Genomic DNA, 14,821 nt, shown 5'->3' with positions numbered 1-14,821 from the left:
TTTTTTTTTTTTTTTAAATGTTTGATATTTATCACCATTAATATACTGTCCTGACTGAGGGTGATGTGTCTGGTTCCCCAGCACTGGATGCAAAGTATGTTTGTGAGCGTCCCTGGATACCATCCCAGAATAACCATCACAAAATGGTTATTCTGGGGGAGACGACAGATAGTCATGAATACAGACTCTTTCAATAACAATTTAAATCCAAATGGTTTAAAAAAAAAACACGCATAAGATATATGCAAATATACCCTTGCTTGTCAGAAATAATTTCAAATTAATATTCATATTTTTAATATGTTTTCCGGATTTTTTAAAGTCATTTTAACATTTTTTTGGTTTACATTTTGTTTAGATTTAAAAAAAAGTCAAAAAAATTCCAGGTATTTCTCATGCTATTCCGTATTTGCTTATTTTCAGATTATTTCATTTCATCGACGAGCTTGTCGATGAAAATCCAGAGATGGATTGTTAGTTTAGAAATATTTAAATCCCATCAGTTTCACTTCATCAGAAAGGATTCGTACATTTTTTTTTTGTTTGTTTTCCTCTAAATCTAAAGCGAAACTATTCTCTTTTCCTGTTTGTGTCATATTAATGGGAACCCGTGGGAAATAAGCTGCTGCTGTGTCAGTTCTCTTTACTATAATTTATCTTGCTTTATTTTATGTCGAAATTAATCCATTTTATTTTAAATTATTTAATTCTATGTCATTATATTTCACAATGTTTTTATCTTTATGTTTTTGGTTTCATAAGATATAATTTAATTGTAATTGATATATATATATATATATATATATATATATATATAATTTCATCTGAATTTATTCAAATTAAATCTTCTTTTACTTTAACCTATCAAATACAACTTTGATTTAATTTATATCTACATTCTTGTGATTTATGTGAGTTTTTGATTTGATCATAACTTATTTAACTTTATCTTTCTTTATTTGATTCAATTTCATTTCATTATCTCATTCAATTGAATCTAAATCTATTTTTATTTTCTCTTTTTTTAGTTCATTTTATTTAATTTCATCATTCATGATTACAACTGATTGTTTTCATCTTATTTCATAAATTTTTGTAGTGTTTCGACTCATCTATCTTTATTTTAATTTAATTTAATTCAATTTTATTTTATTTTATTTTCACTGACATAATTGGATTTTCGGCTGACATTTCTTCCTGAGATCGATCCGCTGCGGGGAAGTGTGTCTGTAAAATATGTTGATAAGATTCATTAAAATATTCAAACCTCTGGTAGTTAGAAAAAATAAAATAAAAATCATCAAAAAAATGCAATTAAAATGAACTGCGAGGCGACCTTTGGAGGAGGAGGAGTAGAAATGATGTAATCAAGAAATGAGGGAAAAGGCCGAAAAATCAGTGACAGATTGTGCAATGTGTGTGCGCGCCCGTGCATGTACACACACAGACACACACAGTAGCAGACTTTACCCACAGACATCAGGGGACGTGAAATAGACACGCTTTGCCAGAAACAGCAGATCTAGATTATCTTTATCGCACCATAAAAGCACCATCCTGACGCCCTATTTGAATTTTCATCACTATTTCCTTTTTGTGACTGATTTTTGGTTTTAGATTTTTCAGCCATTTTTTTTTTTAAATGCTTGCTAATTTTGCACCAGCTTCTCTCTTTTCCGGGTAATTTCTGAATATTTTCAAAAATTCTTTGCAGATTTTTGAACCCGTCATCACGTCTCCTGTCAGGTGCGCCGTGTACTTGGATGTTATCCGCAGAGCATCTGGCGGGATTTTATTGGACGCGAGTCAGGAGGTGGATGCCCGATGCAGGTGCAATTCCTATTGGCTGCCGGTGTGATAAGAGCGACACCCTTGACGGGAACGCTGGCGTGTGATCGAGGTTGTAAACCAATCCCAATGAGTTCTCCGCAGACCTTTACCTGGTGCTAACGGACTCTGAAAATCCCTGCGCAGGATACCAAGTCAGTCCATAACGGGAGCGTTTTAACTGGTGGTGTGTTGCCATAGAAACGGAGCGCCCAGAGAGAAGAACACGACCAGGTCGGGTATCAAAGATGAAGATTCCTGATTTAAATAGCATATACATGATGGCTTTCCTTGATGTTTTTATTTTTTCTCAGCATTGAGTTAGACTTTTATTTTGGTAAGATAGCAAAAAAATATTGATATTTTAGATTTCTTATGAGGAGATTAAAGCTTTTAAGGAATCTGGTACTTCATTTAAAAAAAAAAAGTACTTCATTTTACGCGGCGGGATATTAATGAAGGACATTGCTGCCCTCTTGTGGCGGGGCGGGGTACTGCAACCACTGCTTTGCGCCAGAGAAATAAAACCAACGGTGAAATAAATGAATCAAAATTTTAATGCTGAACTTCAATCTAGATTGTTTTGTTACCAAGTTTTGTGAAATTTTTGAATGTCCATTATTTCCCCCAAAATTCTTTCCTGTTTCTAAATAAATTCCTCTTTGATTTGAAGGTAATTGCAGATAAATGTCAAATTCCCCATCATCTCTTACCGTGTTTTATAACAGTATACCATTGGTATTATGCCATCAAATCCTGGGATTTCAAGTAACAAATGGACATTTCATGTTAGGTGTGGGATAAAATCCCTAAAAGAAACAATCCTGCTCTCTGATCACGGATGGAACCAGTCGCCGATGACTAAAAGTGACTCCCCTCCCGTCTTTGTCCCCGTGACTCACTACCTTACGCGTCACGAATGGCGGGAAACTGCCTGAACCGCGGCTCGTTTCCTCGCCCCGAGGCGGCGAGCCATCAGTGGCGTGCCATCAGCGGCTGCACTTTTTCTTCGCTGCACGTTCGTCATGTCTGCGGCGCTTGGCTCCGGGCCACTTTGGCCAAGCAATAATAAATTAGTTGAGTGAAAAAGAAATGAACACGCACTCTGACGCCCAGAGCCGCCATGTTTGTTCGGGGTTTGACCCCCAGAAGGGGCATGCGTGTAGGAATCACAGATAATTGACTGTTGCGGTTCACGCCGGAGGAATACGGTTTCATACAAAAAATAGAAATAATATAAACAAAATACAAACATACGTGTTATTTTTTGGGTACTGTTCTGATTAAAAGGGTTTTAATAAAAATTAAACTTCACTTCAAAGCTGGAAATAAGCTAGCAAGAAACACTCCGATTATATGTATATATATTTTTTATAATTCTTTAGTGTATTACTTATCACGGCTCATTTGCTTAGCATGTGATTATATCAACATACTTTAAAAATAAATAAATAGATAAATAAATAAAGCATGTGCTGATTATCAAAAGCTACAAGGAAAAACCTGCATCATATATATCGTTTTTTATAGCAAATTCATGATTTTTTTCCCAGTTAATTTGTTACTTTCTTCTAATTTCAATACAATTTAATTTTTCATTTTTAGGCAACTCCTTCTTTTTTTACTTTTAGAAATACTTTAATAAAAATTGCTTTATTTTTGTGGTTTGTTATTATTTTTGATTTGTGTTCATTTGGTGTGCAGCTGCAACCAGGCTGCTGTACATGCACATGCACACACACACACACACACACACACACACACACACACACACACACACACACAGGCATGCACGCACGCACGCAGTCTGGCGTTAGGTAGATAATGGATGGCGGGATGATGTCATGACGGGATTAACAGGACAAAGTACATCATGGAGGTTAAACTGGAAAATAATGGCGGGTGTGTCCGGACAGTCTGCAGGTGTGCGTGCGTCTGTCTGTCTGTGTGTGCACATGCATGTGTGTGTGTGTGTGTGTGTGTGTGTGTGTGTGTGTGTGTGTGTGTGTGTGTGTGTGTGTGTGTGTGTGTGTGTGTGTGTGTGTGTCACTGTGGCTTTGGTGCAAACTCGCCAGTCTTATAAAACTTCCAGACGCTTCACTCGTAAATTTTTGATAGAAGCACCCGGGAAAAAACTGGTAAGGAGAAAACTGGTACAATAAGAGTCGGAAAATACTGCATTGTCATATGCGCACGTACACACACACACACACACACACATACACACACGGATGCACGCGATGAAGTCATGTCTTTTCACTAAAAAGTGCAGGATGGAGGTGAAAATAGTGCAGGGTGTGTCTGTTGGCCAGAGGGTGTGTGTGTGTGTGTGTGTGCGTTCACCGGCTGCTCACCAGCAGGTCGACGCTGTCGCGGCGCCCCAGGGGTGTGTGGTTGAGGCGGTCGGCGGCGGGCGTCAGGATGTAGGGGCCGGGACCCCCGGAGGGCTTCATGTTGGGGAGACTGAGGGAGCGGAGGTCCTTCACTCCCTGCTCCACCTTCAGCTCGTCGCCCGGTCGAGCTGGAGGAGGAGGAGGAGGAGGAGGAGGAAAGCAGGTTAAAGGTCTTACACATGAAAAAGAAGAAGAAGGGAAAATGGAAAGTGACTCAGCCCCACTCCTCCCGGACCCGGACCACAAGAAAGGGTGTGTAAGGAAGCCGGCGATTGTTTCTCAGTCGGAGACAAGAAAGAAAGTGACGGCTATAACACAAAGCCCCTTCTTTCCCCTGGAACAAAGAACCCCAAGTTGTCATTGCGACCGGGCGATTTCGTGTCGGCAGGGTTTTTCTGGGGAGGCGTGCCGTAACATCTGACGGGGGCTGGTGAGGAGATACGGAAATCCGATGTTTCCCGCCCCCCAAAAAAAAACAAACCAAAACAAAAACAGACAAAGAAATTAAGATGTACAGTCAGCTGGGAGGGAACCAGAAGTCTGGTAGAAATGAGTTTTAAGAAATCAATCCAAAGATAAGCTGACGGGAAGTTAAATTAGGACGAGTATCACCCAAAACAACAACGACAAGGGATCGCAAAAAAAAAAAAAACAAAGAAAATGAATCCAATAGAAATAAAAAAAAATCTGAAAATGAATCCATAAACGACCCCTTGCTGTGGGATCGCAAAAAATAGAGAGAAAATGAATCCAATAAAATAAAAAAAATCAGAAAAGGAATCCAAAAATGAGCTAAAAAAGAGGGATTCTCACCTTTGACCTTGAGGTAGTGTCCCCCGAACCTGTAGGCCTCGAAGTTGAGCGACAGCGGCGTGTTGGACTGATCCAGGAAGAGGTCCACGCGCGACAGCTCAATCCCATACTTCTCGAAAACGGGGCCCAGCACCTCCCTGGGAAAACACACACACACACATGTAAACACACACACACGCGTCGTCGGTACAGAACGTGCCGCCGGGAGCGTTGATGCCTCCTCTTACCTCAGGGTTTTCTTTTTCATGGCCGGGACGATCTCTGTGTTTATGTCCACGTTCAGGTCGAACTTGAGGCTGAAACACTCCTTGCTGGGATCCTGCATGCACACACACACACACACACACAGTTAGTTTACACAGGTTGGGGATGCGGCTCGGTTCCCCCCACGCCAGTTGGATGTCTGCACTCTGCAGATCCACAGGGGGGAACCTTCTTACTGCAGCAAAGAGCAGCCTGGAAGATACCATTACAGACTGGGCGCGGGGGTGCTCCAAAGTTTTTTACAGGATCCACAAAATCAGGGGGTGAGAGATAAACAAACCACTGTACACACACACACACACACACACGCACACGCACACACACGTGCATGCACAAACTATTTTGTTGCTATAAAAATTTGAGCAAAGATGGTACGCTCCCATCACTGCTCACAAATGCATTTCTTTACACCTTGATGATGTACTTAAGCGTGTTTTTTTCCACGTGATTTGTCCTGATTTCCCAAATGTCACTCACATCTGTGTGTCGCCTCCGCGGTTTCTTCTTCACCAACTTCATCCCCCCAGTTTTCTTCTCCCTGCAAGACGGGTCAACCAACGTCAGGCAACATCACACACACACACGTCGGATATGACCATCCGTAAAACACGTGATTGAGTGTGTGTCGTAGGAAAAGGTTGAGAAACAACAACGGCTACCCTCCGAGGAGGGTCACCCACCCGCGGTCGCCGCTCCCGTCATCCTCTTCCTCCAGGTCGGACGGGGGGCTGGTGCGGGGCGGGCAGGACCGCGTGGACACGTTCCGGGCCAGGATGGAGGCTGCGAGACAGAGCGAAGGGGTTAGAAAGCACAGCCAAAACTGGAAACCGATAGAAAGCGCGAGCAGAATCCAAAGGAAAATAAACCCCGGGGAGAATAAAAGCTCATATTTCACTTGGATCCGTCGGTCATGTGACCTCATCAGCCAAAAAGGAACCCATACCGATCGATACCTGTCGATTATCCGATCGGTCGGCTTGTATCAACGTGGACAAAGACGTGACGTCATATTCCGACCACCAGCTGACGTTTGATATTTTTTAATAACTGGGTTGTAGTTACACTGTTATTACAGGAAAATTATCCTGTTATTACAAGATGATTACATTTAAATGCCACCATCATCAAAATGGCAACTTCTTGAACGTTGACTTTGAATACTTCTTCAAAGTGCTCGAGCTTCATTTATTCATATTTTATCAGCGTCAGTCGTTTCATCTTCCCGCCGGCCGGGAAACTCGGGGCAGCCATTTTTTTTTTTTTTCTAAATGGGTGATTAAAACGTCAGTTCTCAAACAAAAGAGAAAAGAAACCGGATTTTGTCCCACTTCCTGAGTGGACTCTGTCCAGACTGCCGAAAAACCTTCGCCCACCTCCGAGGTCTAGACGCAGTCGTTGTCTCGTGCCGCCAGTTTCTGGAAGATTTACCCACAAGCCTCGGCTGTTTTTAAGGACGGGCCAGGTCGGACCGCTCATTAAATTTTATTTCCTTTCATTACGACAGAGCGGATGCAGAAATCTCAGGGACCGGGTATTTTAGGTCCTCAGACAACAACATTCAGCACATACGCGTGTGTTTACGTGTGTGTGTGTGTGTGTGTGGTGCGTCTCATTGGCATCCGACCAGTCCCATCACCAAAAAACTTTTATTAGAAACTCAAAAACAAAAAGGCTTGAATGTGTAAAAAAAAAAAGTGTCCTTTTAAAATAAAAGCATGAAAAATAAGAGCGGTTTTGCAGCTGCAGGCTCACACACTCCCCTTTGTGTGCCGTTGTTTTTGCTAACAGGCTAGCTTGACGCCGCTGAAAAAACATCCCATTCCCTCATGGCAGCTTTTGGCGTTACCATGGCAACAACTAATCCCCCCACACACCTTTAGAGGATGGATCCCGACAATGTCAATATCGAAACGGGCGTCTTGATCAGGGGGCCGGAGAGGAACGACCGTTCGGCAACTTTGAGTAACCATGGCAACAGAAGGCATCGAAAAAACATGAAAACGTTTGAATAATCACATTTTATGACATTGTGGGTTCGCGCCCTCAGCTTGATGGTCTTGGCTACAGTAACCGGGGGAGACGGGACTTTCCCCGCGGGCAAATAACCGAACAGCGGGCAAATAAAAACACACAAACAAACAAACAAAAAAAGACACGCGGAGGCACCTTGAGGCTGCAAGTCGAATCGCGGGTGCCGGTCAAAGTGCATGTTGTCCGTGTTCTCCGCGTGGCAGCGCAAGTCACATGACTCACACAGGTGCAAGGGGCTTTTACTGTTCAGGTCCTGGCAGTCTGGGTGGTGACACACCTGGAAGGAAACACAGAAAGGAGCTGGGCTAGAAAAAAAATGCTTCAAACTTTTCAATGACCAGACTGTTCATGCTATATTACCGTGTTATTAACATGTTATTACCACTATCGACCAATACGTTTCAACTGCTATTGAAAGAGTTTAAGGTAAAAAAGTCTCAGTCATCCAGGTCATGGTGAATTTTGTTGAAAGAATGGCTGCTCCGAGACAGAACTGAAGAAGCCCCTCAGATGAGGGATGAAACATGAAGACAAGAAGATTTCACCACGAACAAAAGAAATGTCATCAATACAAAACAATTTATCCCAGCTCAATTGATTATTATAGGATATTGCTTGAGGAACATGGTGACTAGTTACCAATTCCAAAGGAGGAATAAAGTGCCTGGAATTATATATGCGTGAAAGTGACCAGAATCCAGAAAGTCTGCCATTTATCATGTAACAAAAAATGAAAAGAAATCTGCATGTAAACCAAACAAAACAAACCCTACATCATAAATGCATGAGTCTGAATACATAAGTATGAGCAGAAATCCAGCAGCCTCAGAATTTAGTGTAAAATTAAAATAAACACACGCCAAGGAAACACCAGGCTGCACTTTTTTTTTTCCGCATTCAATGTGACACCCCTTTTCGGTTCGGCTGCAAGAATAACTTCAAGTAATTAAACATTCCTAACCACCACCCCCAGCCATAAACACACACACACACACACACACACACACACACACACACACCACCACCACCACAACCACCGGCCCCTCCTGGAACAACCACTAATTGACTTAATGTCAAGTTCTTCACCTCCTGCGCTGATCTGAGACCAGTTTAACCGCAAACAGTTCGGCACTAGGGGCACCCTGGGGGTTGGGGGGAGCGGATCGGTCTGCTGCTGGACATCCACCCCCCTCCAGACGAACACCAACAGAAGGTTAAAGGATTAAGAATCTCTAGACAGATCCAACTCCCTCTCCCAACGGGGACCCAAGAAAAACTCCACGGGACCCGTCCATTCTGTAACGCCGCCGTCCATTGCCCCCCGCCCTCGCCGTAAATGTGAGGACTTATAGGGAGATACAATGGAGGCCCCTGCTAATGAACTTCCTGTCATTGTTCGCATGTAGCCAGGAGTAGCATTAAGTCTGAGAGTATGTTGTGTGTGTGTCTGGGTTTTCGAGCGGCGGTGAGTGCGTTCAGGAAAACGCCACGTATAGACAGGCGAGACGCCAGGGGGTTCAAGGGTCACGGGGTCCCAAAACAGTTGGCTTGAGAAAACAAACAAACAAAAAAATGTCGCAGAATCGTGGCGACGTTGACCATCCCTGGAGGCGTCCAACACACACACACACACACACAAACACACACATACACACACACACACACACACACACACACATCACTTGTCATTAGTTTTAACTGCTAAAAATATCTTGCACTATTCACATCTCACTGGCGGTATCCCCCTCCCCAAATCAGGAAGCCCCTCTTCCAGCATCCTCGCCCTGCAGCTCCTACGCCTGCCGTCCCCTACCGTCACATTCCGCCGCCGGAAGCCGGCTTCCTCCTCGCCGCCGCATTCTGGCTCCATCCCTGCGGCGCCGGTCGGCCGACAAACACCCCTCGCCGATCCCCGATGCCGAACATCCACCTCGGCCGGCGGGCGAGTCGTCTCTGCGTCGCGCCCCCGCTCCCCCATCCCGCCCCGCCGGGCCCCGCTGACGAGCTGCCCCGCTAATCCCTCGCTCGCCATGTCGCGCCAGGTATAATCGCAGATTTCCAGGGGCGGGTCACGGTGTCGAGAGGAGGGGGGTCTAAAACTCAGCGGGTCGCTGCTGGCGGTGTCATCGAGCGTGGAGGGTAACCACGGCAACGCCCGAGCAAACCAGGAGGGTGAAGTGTTTCTGAACTGGTGGAATAGATTTTAGAAATGAATAAAAACCTACGGTCATGCTGGTGAGGCTCGTCCCGACCTTTGACCTTTTTCAACATTCGAATTAAATGTTTGAAACATAAAATTTGAATTTGATTGAGTTTATTAACATTGTTTTATTTATCTATTTATATTTTGCGACGTGTCATTTTTCAAAAAGGATTATATCAGGATTATATTGTCATTTGTTTGGGCAGGCAGCTTCAAATCAAGATGGAGGGAGATGAAGTGGCCGGGTAGGGAACCCCGCGCTACAGCTTGAACCCCCTCCCGCTGTCTAAACCCTTGGCAGGAAAGGAAGGGGGAGGAAAAGGGAGGAGGAAAAAAAGAAAAAGAAAAAGCCAGTCGGTCCAGAAGCTTTTCAGAAGTACAAAGCCTCCTAATCTGGCTGCCTAATTGGAGCCTGTGCTCTGTCAAAGCCATCTGACAGTCCTGCAGAGATTAAACAGACCCCCCCTCGCCTCTAGCACCCCCCCGCCCCTTCTTCTTCCTTCCTCCCCCCGTCGCCCGGAGTCACCACACTCCGAAAAAAAACAAAAAAACAAACAAAAAAAAAAACAAAACCGATGTCAAGAAACTCCTGATTAATCCCCGGGGAAAGATCTCAACTCTGTTTCGCACGTAGCGCTACGGCGTGACTGTTGAGCATGGCATCGGCCGGGGGGCAGGGCAGGGTTCGGGGTTCGCTTCCGAGCTGCGATAGCGCAGAATCCAATCGAACCTGGAATATTAGCATGCAAATCCAACCGCCATCTAGTGTTTGGGTGGTGTAGCGGCAGCGTGAAGTTCCCAGCAGAAGCACAAGCTAGGTTTGACCGGCTTTTAACCAGCTGGTTGATGCTGGTTTATCCCCCGCCTCTCTCAGTCATTCAGTAACGTGAACAGGAAGAGAGGGAGATACCTTGCTGGGATAAAGCTTTAATTCATTTATTTATTATTCATTTTTAACAACAAACTTGATTTTAATTGAAGTGCAATTGACGGGGATCAAAAAAAATATATATATATTTTTGCACCTTTTATTTTGTTATATACATAATATACTATAAGCAATATATAGCACAATTATGCACATGATATGATGTAACATTAAGCTTTAGAATAATTATTACATATATATAGACCAGTACTTTGCGATTTTAAGGGAACTTTTGGTCTTTTTTGTTGATTTATCTATTTCAATTTTTTAATGGAAAAATCAGACGATACGTTTTTGATTTTATAGACACAGGGGCTGGGATGCCAGATGACCTGGGCTGACCTCTAGCGTTGGAGTCAAATGTTCCCTCGCACCGGGATGGCATGTTCTCTGGAGAGGGGAGGAGAAAAGAATGAACAGAAAAAAAAAAAAAAAAAAAAAAGAATGGGGTGGGGAGTGCCATTTTTAGACAATAGTCCACTTAGCGGGCCGAGGGCCTTACATTCCTGATGTATCTGAGGCAGCGGCGAGTATCGGATGGAGGAGCCAAAACAAACAAGATGGCAAGGAGGGGGAAAAAAAAAAAATAGTATTATGTAATCTTACACTAAAGACACACACCTGGGGAAACACACAGATTTGAGCAACGCATGTATAAGTGTGTGTGTGTGTGTGTGTGTGTGTGTGTGCATGTGCAGGGGATTTTTCTAATCGTGAACATTCCTCCCAGGGAGCCAGATGATTGACGCTCCAGTAATTAGGACGCAGCGACCTCCGCTTCACGGCCTTTTTATGGCTCCGGAGCCGGGCGTTTAAACAACCGGGAACCTGCGATGCGGCTGACGGGACAGGAGCGGGTAGTGCACGTGTGAGATGTGGAGGTGTGTGCTTCTGTGTGTGTGTGTGTGTGTGTATGTCTTTCCTGCATGCCTTCTCTAACTGAGATCTTCCCAGATTCGAGGGGAGGTTCAGGGTGAGGAGTAACTGGAGATGATGGTATACACACGCACGCACGCACGCACGCACGCACGCACGCACGCACGCACACACACACACACACACACACACACGACCATGTGGCACCTGCTTTTGCCTTCTCATTTCCAAACGGGAAAAACATGTAAATATACAGCCTCTCTCTCTCTCTCTCACACACACACACGCACACACATGTACGCATGCATGAACACACACACAAAATCGACCATGTGGCACCTGCTTTTGCCTTCTCATTTACAAACAGGGGAAAACATGCAAATATACAGCCTCTTCCTCTCTCTCACACACACACACACACACACACACACACAACAGCAGCCTAGTATTTTGCTCAACATGTCAGACACCACCACGTGGCTCCTGCGTGTGCATTCTTGTTTCCACACATCCGACAAATATGCAAATACCCACACACGCATGCAAGCAAGTGCATGCAAACACACGTGCGTGCATGCACACAACACACACACACACACACACACACACACACACACACACACACACACACACACACACACACACACACACACACACACACACACACACACACATATATAAGGAGCGGAATAGTCTTTGCTGTAATAAATCCCCTGGCATGAAAGAGGACTGGTCTCGTGCAGGGTGGCGTGATTGACAGGTGGAACAAGCCCCGCTTCCAACCCGCTCAAACACAAATCCACATGCACGACACGATGCAGGTATTTTTTTTTTTTTTGCATGGGTATCGCCCAGCTCAGCTGCACCAGCATCTCCATCAAATTATCAACACTGTCAGCGGTTTATCGGCCCCACGTGTTTAAATCACAATTGGCGTTCATTCTGTTACATCACATCTGCAGACACGCAGGGGCTTCCTGTCACATGACAAGCCCATGTGATATGACAGGCCGTCCAATCAATCTGCTGCAGATCCAAGACTTAAGTCTCCCAAACTTTAGTGACCATCTTAGCGAAAATCTGCCGCCGTTCCAGTTTTGCTATCTGCGAGCAGACAGTCCCACCGAGTGCTCATCCAATCAGGCGCAACCAGGAAGTGACACACAGGCTGTATTAAGGTTTGGATCAAAAATAGACATGAGGTTTCATTGTTGTATAAAACCTTGCTGTGTTTGTCTGCCACCAGGCGACGATGTTTGTACCCATGTCAGAAGACAAAAGAGAAAAAAAGCGCTCCAATGTTGCGAAAATTACATCTCTTTAAATTTTTTTAAAAATTCTGGCATTGCGGAGAAAAAAAATAAACAACCCTTGATTCTGTCCGACTTCCTGCCACAAATTGGTTGCTTTCTCTCTAAATCACATAGTTCAGAAACAGGATTTTGAAAGGGAGGGGGGAGGCGGTAGAACTAGCTTAGTTGTTTTGCTGGTTGCCACGGCGACAGACGATTTTCAGACGACCGTATAATTGACCGCCAGAAGAGGAAGAAGAGCTGCGGTGACAGAGCAGCACTGACTCCGAGTGTAAGCACTTTTATTTTTGTAATCGAGCCTCGAAGTGATGGAACCGGGTCCTTCGGCATGGACTCCTATTCCTCACCAGCATCCCAGCTACAGCTCAGGGTTTTATTTCCTCATATGTGTTTGTATGTGTGTGTGTGTGTGTGTGTGTGTGTGCGTTTCGATGCCCAAACGTGCTGAGACGGTTCTTGATTGCAGATCCGGACCTGGATGATTCGTGGTCCATCCGTCACATAGCAACCCTGAAGACTTCGGGAACCCCTACACACACGCATGCAAACACACAGTTCAAGGACGGCATGTCCTGCCAGAACACACCTAGCGTTACACAACAGTCAGCGTGTGTTTGCATCACAGTAAAAGCCTGGGTGGGCGGGAGATGGGCGGGGATGAAGGGTGCCGTTCGGGCTTAAGGCTGAGGACTTGAGCCGCTAGCAAAAAAACAGCTACGTCAATCCAAACTCGCCTTTGCCTACAGGGCTATAAACATCCCAGAATAAGAAGACCTTGATGTTTTGTTTTTTTTTATCTTTTTTTTTTTAATCTCTTGTCACAATACAAAGCTCTGCATGCACGCCAGTCCACCATCAGGACTTGACCCGGTTACCAATGAAGAGGAGGAGCCAGCTGCAGAAACATGGGTTTTCTGCTAGCTTGTCATTCCACGTAGCGAGGAAAGAAATGTGCGTCCGCACAGACACACCTGTATGTGTACATGACAGGTCCGAGCGCAGGTCGAAAGGGCAGCGGCGTGCACAGTCTTGTCCGAATAGCATGCGCGTCAGTCAATAGAGCAAGACAAGGCTTTGGTCGGGACAGCGCATCATGGCTGGCTCACCCTGTGCTGCTGCCGGAAAGCACCGGCGGGCACAAATTGGCATACTTTCACGCTCGCCTGAGTGACCTCTGACCCCTGGCCCGCCACGAACACACTGATGGGAGTGTTTCGCGGGTTTAGCTTCACCCTTAAAAACGTGTAAAAAGTCAATGGAGTTCTTCACTGTAATGCCAAGATGCCTTCAGAAGAAAACATTGCAAGGGAAAAACAAGAAAAGACCACTGAGGTGATCATGATTATTGATTAAAGCATTGCTTGTTTTTATAAAGAAAGCATGAACAGCCACATATCTTATACAAGCTGATAAACTGCATTTTCTATATTTTTCAACTTAAATTTACCTGATTTATAATCAGACTTGAAGAAATTATATCTAAAAAAATTAGGTCTAATATTAATTTCCAATGATTGTGATTATTCTTACTTGAATCCAACCTCAGAAAAAAATGACTGATTTACAAATGTGAAATTTCTCATTGGTCTGTTTTCTTTATTGATTCCTGATCAGCCCCTCCGGAAGAACATGAGAGCGCCAATAACTGTACCCCGGTTGAAACCCTTCAAGCAGGACTTTCAAAACTACAAACTGGGAAGCGGGATTGTGCCACTCGCTGGCTTCGGAAATACCCGCCAACGAGACGTCTGCTTTGTGTCCGGGGCCAAAACAGGCTGTCCGACATGGAGCCCAAACCACTGAAAACAAAACATGTCGCTGTCCAGAAAAACGAGGCCTGCTGGCTTCTTCAAATAAATAACCCAAAGTTTATTACCGGGTCAGACGGTCAGGCTGGAGCTGAGAGGGGAGAGAAAAAAAAAATTAAAAATGAAATAAAAGACACGGTTCCTGAAGAAACTGCAGCGACAGAGGGACCAGTTAATAGTTTTGAAGGACCAGTGGAGGAAGATTCTTCATTAAATTTACACAGAAATGCATTAAATCTGCTGCTAATCAATACCAGTATCAGCTGATTCAAGTGAATTCAAGTAGAAACTTAACTGATCAATAGTCTACCGATCAACCATCTGACCACATTCACTAGCTGGCATTGACACCAGGTTGCCGGCTC

General features: G+C 44.6%; 1 protein-coding gene across 5 annotated transcripts in view; it reads right to left on the bottom strand.

The window, feature by feature from the left end:
* Positions 1–14,821, bottom strand: part of plekhg5b (pleckstrin homology domain containing, family G (with RhoGef domain) member 5b) — a 60,107-nt gene that overhangs the window by 17,282 nt on the left and 28,004 nt on the right. For 4 of the 5 annotated variants that reach the window (XM_086160091.1, XM_086160094.1, XM_086160093.1 and 1 more), the window contains 6 exons: positions 7,464–7,605; positions 5,978–6,077; positions 5,775–5,835; positions 5,261–5,352; positions 5,034–5,170; positions 4,182–4,348 (listed from right to left, as the gene is read on the bottom strand). In XM_086160091.1, coding sequence (XP_086016217.1) covers positions 4,182–4,348; positions 5,034–5,170; positions 5,261–5,352; positions 5,775–5,835; positions 5,978–6,077; positions 7,464–7,605 — 699 coding nt within the window. Of the gene's footprint in view, positions 1–4,181; positions 4,349–5,033; positions 5,171–5,260; positions 5,353–5,774; positions 5,836–5,977; positions 6,078–7,463; positions 7,606–9,141; positions 9,258–14,821 lie in introns of those variants that run through there. The other variant, XM_086160092.1, reaches the window with a different exon arrangement.

Source organism: Fistularia commersonii, chromosome 14, assembly GCF_037954325.1.
Source record: "Fistularia commersonii isolate RoL2024-O1a breed Wild chromosome 14, RoL_Fcom_v1.0, whole genome shotgun sequence".
NCBI classification, from domain to species: domain Eukaryota; kingdom Metazoa; phylum Chordata; class Actinopteri; order Syngnathiformes; family Fistulariidae; genus Fistularia; species Fistularia commersonii.
Note: the sequence above shows the minus strand (reverse complement) of the source record. Positions and strands in the feature narration are given on the sequence as shown.